A 10,213-nucleotide genomic window follows, 5' to 3' on the forward strand; every position below is an offset into this window, starting at 1 on the left:
CGTTGGGGACACTTTGGTGACACGTTGGGGACAGTTTGGTGACAGGTTGAGGACATGTTAAGGACGCACTAGGGACATGTTAGGGACACGTGGGGGACATGGTGACACATTGGGGACATGTTAGGGACACGGGGCCACGTTGGGGACACTGGTGACACGTTGGGGACAGTTTGGGGACACTTTGGGGACACTTTGGTGACAGGTTGGGGACATGTTAAGGACGCACTAGGGACACGTTAGGGGCATAGGGACGCGTTGGGGACGGTTTGGGGACACGGGGACGCGTTGGGGACATGTTGGTGACACTTGGGGACACGTTGGTGACACTTGGGGACACTTGGGGACATTTGGGGACACTTGGGGACACGGCGGGGTCAGGACTTGGCCTTGGCGATGGCGACGCCCAAGAGGCCGGCGATGCCCAGAGCCACCCCCCCCACCAGGGCCATCCCCAGGAGCCCCTCTGGGGACAGGGGGACAATGGGGACAATGGGGGGAATGGGGACAATGGGGACATTGGGGGACATGGGGGACATTAGGGACAATGGGGACGATGGGGACATGGGGGACAATGGGGACAATGGGGACATTGGGGACATTGGGGACAATGGGGACATTGGGGGACATGGGGGACATTAGGGACAATGGGGACAATGGGGACAATGGGGACGATGGGGACATGGGGGACAATGGGGACAATGGGACAATGGGGACATTGGGGACATTGGGGACATGGGGGACAATGGGGGGAATGGGGACACGGGGGGACATTGGGGGAGATTGGGGACAATGGGGACAATGGGGACATTGGGGACAATGGAGACAACGGGGACATTGGGGACAATGGGGACATGGAGGGACAATGGGGACACGGGGGGACATTGGGGGACATGGGGGACATTAGGGACAATGGGGACAATGGGGACATGGGGGACAATGGGACAATGGGGACATTGGGGACATTGGGGACAATGAGGACATTGGGGACAAGGGGGACGATGGGGACAATGGGGATGATGGGGACACGAGGGGACATTGGGGGACATGGGGGACATGAGGGACAACGGGGACATTGGGGACAATGGGGGACATTGGGGACAATGGGGACAATGGGGACACGGGGGGACACGGGGGACATTAGGGACAATGGGGACAATGGGGACAACGGGGACAATGGGGACAATGGGGACAATGGGGACATGGAGGGACAATGGGGACACGGGGGGACATGGGGGGACATGGGGGACATTGGGGACAATGGGGACATCAGGGGACACATGGGGGGACATGGGGGGGACATTGGGGGACACAGGGGGTGACACACATGAGATGCCATCAGCAGGTGCCACTTGTCCCCCGGTGCCACCAACCCCCCCCGTGTCCCCCATGTCCCCCCAGGGCCACCACCCGTCGCTTCCGTCACTTTGGGGCCTTTTTGGGCCCTTTTTTCCCCTTTTTTCCCCATTTTTGGTGCACTCAGACCCTTTTTCCCTGTGTTCCTGCATGTTTGTACATATTTATGCAAATTTATGCAAATTTATGCAAATTTATGTATGTTTATGCATATTTACATATGTTTTGGCATGTTTGGGGTGTTCACGCATTTTCAGGCCTCATTTTGGGTGCGTTTACCCGTTTTTGGCGTGTTCACGCGTGTTTTCCGCCTGTTTCGGCCCTTTTGCTGTTTTTGGAGCATTTGGGGGCGTTTTGGGGTGTTTTCGTGTGATTTTTGGCGTGTTTTTGGCACGCTTTCCACAAGTTTTTGTGTGTTTTTGCCTGTTTCGAGGCATTTCTGCCGTGTTTTCCCGTGTTATTCCCGATGTTTTGGGGTGTTTTTACGTGTTTTTGCATGTTTTCGCATGTCCTTGCTGTGTGCTTGCTGTGTTTTGGGGTGTTTTGGGGTGTTTTTGCGTGCTCTTGCCGTATTTTTTGTGGTGTTTTTGCGTGTCCTGACCGTGTTTTGGGGTGTTTTTGCGACGTTTTCGTGGTGTTTTCGGGTGTTTTGGGGTGTTTTGGGTTTTTTTGCGTGTTTTTGCAGTGTTTTCCCATGTCCTGACTGTGTTTTGGGGTGTTTTCGCGATGCTTTTGTGGTGTTTTCGGGTGTTTTGGGTTTTTTTGCGTGTTTTTGCAGTGTTTTCCCGTGTCCTGGCCGTGTCTTGGGGTGTTTTGGGGTGTTTTCGCGTGTTTTTGCATGTCCTGGCTGTGTTTTGGGGTGTTTTTTCGGCGTTTTTGCGGTGATTTCATGTGTCCTGGCCGTGTTTTGGGGTGTTTTAGGGTGTTTTGGGGTGTTTTTGCGGTGTTTTTGTGTGTCCTGGCTGTGTTTTGGGGTGTTTTTGCGGCGTTTTCACGGTGTTTTGGGGTGTTTTTGCGTGTTTTGGGGTTTTTTCGCGTGTCCTCACCGTGTTTTGGTGTGTTTTCGTGTGTTTTAGCAGTGTTTTCGCATGTCCTCACCGTGTTTTAGGGTATTTTTGCAGTGTTTTGGGGTGTTTCGCGGTGTTTTCGCAGTGTTTTCGTGTGTTTTGGGGTGTTTTGGGGTGTTTCTGCTGTGTTTTGGGATGTTTTGGGGTGTTTTGGGGGTGTTTCGAGGTGTTTTTCCGCGTTTTTGGGCCGTTTTCCCACCTTTCCGCATGCTGCTCCGGATGCGGCGCTGCAGCCCCTCCCCGAGCTGCGTTTTGGGGCGTTTTGGAGTGTTTCTGCCGAGTTTTGGGGTGTTTCTGCCGTGTTTTGGGGTGTTTTGGGGTGTTCTGGGGGTATTTTGGGGTGTTTTGGGGGTATTTTGGGGTGTTTTTCCGCGTTTTCCGGCCGTTTTCCCACCTTTCCGCATGCTGCTCCGGATGCGGCGCCGCAGCCGCAGCCCCTGCACGAACGGCGTTTTGGGGCGTTTTGGGGTGTTTTGGGGCGTTTTTGCGGCATTTTCGCGTGTTTTGGGGTGTATTGGGGGTTTCTGGGGGTGTTTTGGGGGTATTTTGGGGTGTTTTTCCGCGTTTTGGGGCCGTTTTCCCACCTTTCCGCATGCTGCTCCGGATGCGGCGGCGCAGCCGCAGTCCCTCCCCGAGCTGCGTTTTGGGGCGTTTTGGGGCGTTTTGGGGTGTTTCTGCTGTGTTTTGGGGCGTTTTGGGGTGTTTTGGGGTGTTTTCGCGGCGTTTTCGCGTGTTTTGGGGTGTATTCGGGGTTTCTGTGGGTGTTTCGGGGGTATTTTGGGGTGTTTTTCCCCGTTTTGGGGCCGTTTTCCCACCTTTCCGCATGCTGCTCCGGATGCGGCGCCGCAGCCGCAGTCCCTGCGCGTTGGTCGGCTCCGCTCGCAGCAGCCCCTCTATGAACTGCAGGGCCCGCTCGTATTCCTGCAATGGGGACAATGGGGACAATGGGGACATCGGGGACAACGGGGACATTGGGGGGACATTGGGGACAATGGGGGCAATGGGGGCAATGGGGACAATGGGGACATTGGGGACAATGCGGGCAATGGGGACGATGGGGACGATGGGGACGATGGGGACGATGGGGACATCGGGGACAATGGGGACATCGGGGACAATAGGGACAATGGGAACATGGGGGGACAATGGGGACATTGGGAACAATGGGGGACATTGGGGACAACGGGGGGACATTGGGGACAATGGGGACAACAGGGGCAATGGGGACAATGGGGACAATGGGGACAATGGCGACAACAGGCACAATTGGGGACAATGGGGACAATGTGGATGATGGGGACAATGGGGACATTGGGGACAACGGGGACAATGAGGACAATGGGGGACAAGGGGGACGATGAGGACATTGGGGACAATGGGGACAACAGCGGCAATGGGGACATTGGGGACAATGGGGACATTGGGGACAATGGGGACAACAGGGGCAATGGGGACATTGGGGACATCGGGGACAATGGGGACATGGGGGACAATGGGGACAACAGGGGGACATTGGGGACAATGTGGACGATGGGGACGATGGCAACAACAGGCACAATTGGGGACAATGCGGATGATGGGGACAATGGGGACATTGGGGACAACGGGGACAATGAGGACAATGGGGGACAAGGGGGACGATGGGGACATTGGGGACAATGGGGAGACACTGGGGACAACAGGGGGACATTGGGGACACTGGGGACAACAGTGGCAATGGGGGCAATGGGGACATTGGGGGACAAGCGGGACATTTGGGGACAATGGGGACACGTGCCACCATCCCAGCCATCGCTTTGTCCCCTGGTGCCACCAGCCACCCCCATGTCCCCACCCAGGTGCCACCACCTGGTCCCCCCGTCCTCTTTGTCCCCACACCCCTCGAGGACGCGGCGTCCCCCCATGTCCCCATTGTCCCCCCGTGTCCCCAACGTCCCCCCATGTCCCCAATGTCCACAGCGTGTCCCCAATGCCCCATATCCACAGTGTCCCCCCATGTTCCCCATGTCCCCAGTGTCCCCCCAATGTCCCCATGTCCCACCGTGTCCCTAATGTCCCCAATGTCCCCATGTCCCCAGTGTCCCCCCATTCTCCCCAATGTCTCCAATGTCCCCATGTCACCAATGTCCCCCAATGTCCCCCATGTCCCCGCGTGTCCCCAATGTCCCCATGTCCCCAGTGTCCCCCCATGTTCCCCCGTGTCCCCAGTGTCCCCCCATTCTCCCCAATGTCCCCAATGTCCCCCACGTCCCCAATGTCCCCCCATGTCCCCGATGTCCCCAGTGTCCCCGCATTGTCCCCAATGTCCCCCATGTCCCCAATGTCCCCCCGTGTCCCTGATGACCCCAATGTCCACAATATCCCCCCATGTCCCCCCGTGTCCCCAATGTCCCCATGTCCCCAGTGTCCCCCATGTCCCCAGTGTCCCCCCATTGTCCCCAATGCCCCCCATGACCCCAATGTCCCCATTGTCCCCCCATGTCCCCATTGTCCCCCCATGTCCCCAGTGTCCCCCGTGTCCCCAGTGTCCCCATTGTCCCCCATGTCCCCAATGTCCCCATGTCCCCAACGTGTCCCCAATGTCCCCATTGTCCCACCTTGAGGCGGTAGTTCCCCAGTGCCAGGTAATACACATAGTCCCTCTGCTCGTCCTTGGAGCCCTGCGGCATCAGCTCTGGGGACACGGGGACAGCGAGGGGACAGTGAGGGGACACGGGGACAGCGCCAGCGCCCGCCAGGTCCCCAATGTCCCCACATGTCCCTCCATGTCCCTCCATGTCCCCAATGTCCCCCCATGTCCCCAATGTCCCCCCATCACCCCCCATGTCCCTCCATGTCCCCCCATGTCCCCAATGTCCCTCCATGTCCCCAATGTCCCCCCGTTGTCCCCAGTGTTCCTCCATACCCCTCCCCATGTCCCTGTGGGTCCCTCCATGTCCCTGTGTCCCCACATGTCCCCAATGTCCCCCCTTCTCCCTGATGTCCCTCCATATCCCCCCATGTCCCTCCAAGTCCCCCCATGTGCCCAATGTCCCCAATGTCTCCAATGTCCCCATGTCCCCCCATGTTCCCATCTCCCCATTTCTCCCCATGTCCCTCCATGTCCCCATGTCCCCAGTGTCACCTTCCAGCAGTGCCACCCCCTGGGCCACATCCCCATGTCCCCATGTCCCCACGTCCCCATGTCCCCATAACCCCCCATGTCCCAAATATCCCCCCATGTCCCCGTGTCCCCCCATGTCCCCCCCATTCCCCCCATCCCCATTGTCACCTTCCAGCAGTGCCACCCCCCAGGCCACGTCCCTATGTCCCCCATGTCCCCATGTCCCCCCATGTCCCCATTGTCACCTTCCAGCAGTGCCACCCCCCGGGCCACATCCCGCATGTCCCCATAACCCCCCATGTCCCCATGTCCCCCCACGTCCCCATGTCCCCATATCCCCCTATGTCCCCAATATCCCCCCATATCTCTCCATGTCCCCCATGTCTCAAATGCCCCTCTGTGCTCCCCTATGTCCCCCCATGTCCCGTGTGTCCCCATGTCCCCCCCATCCCCCCATGTCCCCAATATCCCTCTATGTCCCCATGTCCCCCCATGTCCCCCATGTCCCCATGTCCCTCCCGTGTCCCCATGTCCCCATATCCCCCTATGTCCCCATGTCCCCCCATGTCCCCCATGTCCCCATGTCCCCATGTCCCCCCCATTGTCCCCATTGTCCCCATAACCCCCCATGTCCCCAGTATGCCTCCATATCCCCCCACGTCCCCATGTCCCCAATCTCCCCCCATGTCCCCTCATGTCCCTCCATGTCCCCATGTCCCCCCGTGTCCCTGTGTCCCCCCGTGTCCCCCCATGTCCCCATGTCCCTCCATGTCCCCATGTCCCCAATATCCCTCCATGTCCCCCCATGCCCCCCCCATCCCCCCATGTCCCCAATATCCCCCTATGTCCCCATGTCCCCCCATGTCCCCCATGTCCCCCCTGTCCCCCCATTGTCCCCATTGTCACCTTCCAGCAGTGCCACCCCCCGGGCCACGTCCCCCCCGTAGCGGCTCCTCACGAGGCCCCACGCGTAGTCGAACGTCACCTGGCGGGAGGGGGCGCCCGCGCGGAGCGCGGCCCCATAGCGACGCTCCAGCTCCTGGGGGGAGATAGGGGACAATGGGGACATCGGGGACATTGGGGACATTGGGGACATCGGGGACATTGGGGGGGATTGGGGATATTGGGGACATTGCGATAGGAGGGAAAGTGGTGGATTCTCCAGTGTCTCGTATAGGGTTGTGCAGAGGGCATTTGGGGGCACGGGGACACTAGGGGGGCACTGGGGACACTAGGGGACACTGGGGGACATGGGGGACATGGGGGGATATTGGGGACATGGGGGACATGGGGACATGGCGGGAGGGGGCGCCCGCGTGCAGCGCGGCCCCATAGCGACGCTCCAGCTCCTGGGGACAATGGGGACAACGGGGACATTGGGGACAACGGGGACAATGGGGACATGGGGGACAATGGGGACATGGGGGACAATGGGGGACATTGGGGACAATGGGGACATTGGGGACAATGGGGGACATTGGGACATCGGGAACATTGGGGACAATGGGGACATGGGGGACATGGGGGACATTGGGGACATGGGGGACATTGGAGACAATAGGGGACATTGGGACATCGGGGACATTGGGGACAATGGGGACATTGGGGACATGGGGGACAATGGGGACATGGGGGACAATGGGGGACATTGGGGACATGGGGGACATTGGGGACATGGGGGACATTGGAGACAATAGGGGACATTGGGACATCGGGGACATTGGGGACAATGGGGACATTGGGGACATGGGGGACAATGGGGGACATTGGGACATGGGGACATTGGGGACAATGGGGGACATTGGGACATCGGGGACATTGGGGACAATGGGGACATTGGGGACATGGGGGACAATGGGGACATTGGGGGGATGTGGGGACATGGGGGATGTGGGGACATGGGGGACATGGGGACATGGGGGGAGATTGGGGACATGGGGGGACATGGGGGGAGATTGGGGACATTGGGGACATGGGGAAATCAGAATTGGGAGGGAAGTGGTGGATTCTCCAGTGTCTCGTATAGGATTGTGCAGGGGCCATTTGGGGGTGCAGGGGGACACTGAGGGACATGGGGGACATGAGGGGACACTAGGGAACATGGGGACACTGGGGGACATAGTGATAGGAGGGGGATTGGTGGATTCTCTAGTGTCTCATATAGGGTTGTGCAGGGGACACTTGGGGACACGGTGGGGCTAGGGGGATATAGGGGGACACTGGGGACATTGGGGGAGCATGGGGGACACTGGGGACATGGGGACATTGTGATAGGAGGGGAAGTGGTGAATTCTCCAGTGTCTCGTATAGGGTTGTGCAGAGGGCATTTGGGGGTACGGGGACACTAGGGGGGCACTGGGGACACTAGGGGACACTGGGGACACTAGGGGACACTGGGGGACATTGGGGACATTGGGATAGGAGGGGAAATGGTGGATTCTCCAGTGTCTTGTATAGGGTTGTGCAGAAGGCATTTGGGGGTACGGGGACACTAGGGGGGCACTCGGGACACTAGGGGACACTGGGGGACATGGGGGACATTGGGATAGGAGGGGAAGTGGTGGATTCTCCAGTGTCTCGTATAGGGTTGTGCAGAGGGCATTTGGGGGTACGGGGACACTAGGGGGGCACTCGGGACACTAGGGGACATGGGGGACATTGGGGACATTGGGATAGGAGAGGAAGTGGTGAATTCTCCAGTGTCTCGTATAGGGTTGTGCAGAGAGCATTTGGGGGTACGGGGACACTAGGGGGGCACTGGGGACACTAGGGGACACTGGGGGACATGGGGGATATTGGGGACATGGGGACATGGTGGGAGGGGGCGCCCACGTGCAGCGCGGCCCCATAGCGACGCTCCAGCTCCTGGGGACAATGGGGACAATGGGGGACAATGGGGGACAATGGGGACATTGGGGGACATTGGGGGACATTGGGGGACATGGGGAAATCAGAATTGGGAGGGAAGTGGTGGATTCTCCAGTGTCTCGTATAGGGTTGTGCAGGGGCCATTTGGGGGCGCAGGGGGACACTGAGGGACATGGGGGACATGAGGGGACACTAGGGGACACGGGGACACTGGGGGACATGGGGACATAGCGATAGGAGGGGGATTGGTGGATTCTCTAGTGTCTCATATAGGGTTGTGCAGGGGACACTTGGGGACACGGTGGGGCTAGGGGGATATTGGGGGACACTGGGGACATTGGGGGAGCATGGGGGACACTGGGGACATGGGGACATTGCGATAGCAGGGGAAGTGGTGGATTCTCCACTGTCTCATATAGGGTTGTGCAGAGGGCATTTGGGGGTACGGGGACACTAGGGGGGCAGTGGGGACACTAGGGGACACTGGGGACATTGGGATAGGAGGGGAAGTGGTGGATTCTCCAGTGTCTCGTATAGGGTTGTGCAGAGGGCATTTCGGGGTACGGAGACAGTAGGGGGGCACTGGGGACACTAGGGGACACTGGGGGACATGGGGGACATTGGGATAGGAGGGGAAGTGGTGGATTCTCCAGTGTCTCGTATAGGGTTGTGCAGAGGGCATTTCGGGGTACGGAGACAGTAGGGGGGCACTGGGGACACTAGGGGACATAGGTGACACTGGGGGACACGGGGGACGTGGGGGACATTGTGATAGGAGACGAAGTGGTGGATTCTCCAGTGTCTCGTATAGGGTTGTGCAGGGGACACTTGGGGACATGGGGGGACTAGGGGGACACTGGGGGACACTAGGTGACACTGGGGGACATTGGGGACATGGGGGGAGCATGGGGACATGGGGACATCAGGATAAGAAGGGACTTGGTGGATTCTCTAGTGTCTCGTATAGGGTTGTGCAGAGGGCATTTGGGGGTACGGGGACACTAGGGGGGCACTGGGGACACTAGGGGACACTAGGTGACACTGGGGGACATGGGGGACATGGGGACATTGCGATAGGAGGGGAAGTGGTGGATTCTCTAGTGTCTCGTATAGGGTTGTGCAGGGGGGACTGGGTGACACTGGGGACACAGGGAGACACTAGGAGACATTAGGGGACACTAGAGGACACTGGGTGACACTGGGGGGGACATTGGGGACATGGGGGACGTGGGGGGACATGGGAGACACCGGGGGCCATGGAGGGACATTGGGGACACGGAGGGACACGGAGGGACATGGGGGGACACGGGGGGGTCCCGGGGAGGCGTGGCCACCCGCAGGAGGCGTGGCCAAGCCCCCCCGCGGGGCGTGTCCCGCGCAAAAGGGGGCGGGTCCCTCTCGGGGGGCGGGGCCGGCGGCCGCGGGAGCCTCCCCGGGAGGGGGGGGGGACGCGGGGGGCGCCCGGGGGGGCGGGGCCGCCTCCCCCCGAGGGGGCGGGGCCTGCGGGGGAGAGGGGCGGGGCCTCTCACCACCAGGTCCTCCACAGCCACCAGGTCGTCCACCTCCGACTCCATGGCACCCGGAAGCGGCCGCCGCCGGAAGCGGAAGTGACTCTCCGTCCCCTCCCTCTCGTTTATTCCCCTGAGGCGGCGCGCATGCGCGCTCCTCCCTCCCTCCTCCCCCCGCCCCCGCGCTGTTGACGTCACGGCGGCCGCTCCCATCGGCCCCGCCCCCTGGCAACGGCCGCGCCCTGGCAACGGAGCGGCCCCGCCCCCTGGGGGCGGCCCCGCCCACGCCCCCGTCACGGCCCCGCCCCCTTTGG

At 60.2% G+C, this 10,213-nt stretch overlaps 1 protein-coding gene and 1 pseudogene across 1 annotated transcript; one reads left to right on the plus strand and one right to left on the minus strand.

Moving 5' to 3' along the window:
* Positions 1 to 314: 314 nt before the first annotated feature.
* On the minus strand, positions 315 to 9,965 carry LOC148590309 (mitochondrial fission 1 protein-like). The gene is made up of 5 exons (XM_088539199.1): positions 9,921 to 9,965; positions 6,430 to 6,562; positions 5,018 to 5,094; positions 3,236 to 3,341; positions 315 to 463 (listed from the first exon to the last, which is right to left on the minus strand). The coding sequence occupies exons 1-5, from the start codon at positions 9,963 to 9,965 to the stop codon at positions 375 to 377; spliced, it is 450 nt and encodes a 149-aa protein (XP_088395325.1). The 3' UTR covers positions 315 to 374.
* LOC148590310 (uncharacterized) lies at positions 4,370 to 5,000 on the plus strand (annotated as a pseudogene).
* Positions 9,966 to 10,213: the final 248 nt, after the last annotated feature.

The sequence above is a fragment of the Tinamus guttatus genome, unplaced genomic scaffold (genome assembly GCF_059628265.1).
Source record: "Tinamus guttatus ecotype Peru unplaced genomic scaffold, ASM5962826v1 Tinamus_guttatus_pri_ptg001480l, whole genome shotgun sequence".
Taxonomy (NCBI): Eukaryota; Metazoa; Chordata; class Aves; order Tinamiformes; family Tinamidae; genus Tinamus; species Tinamus guttatus.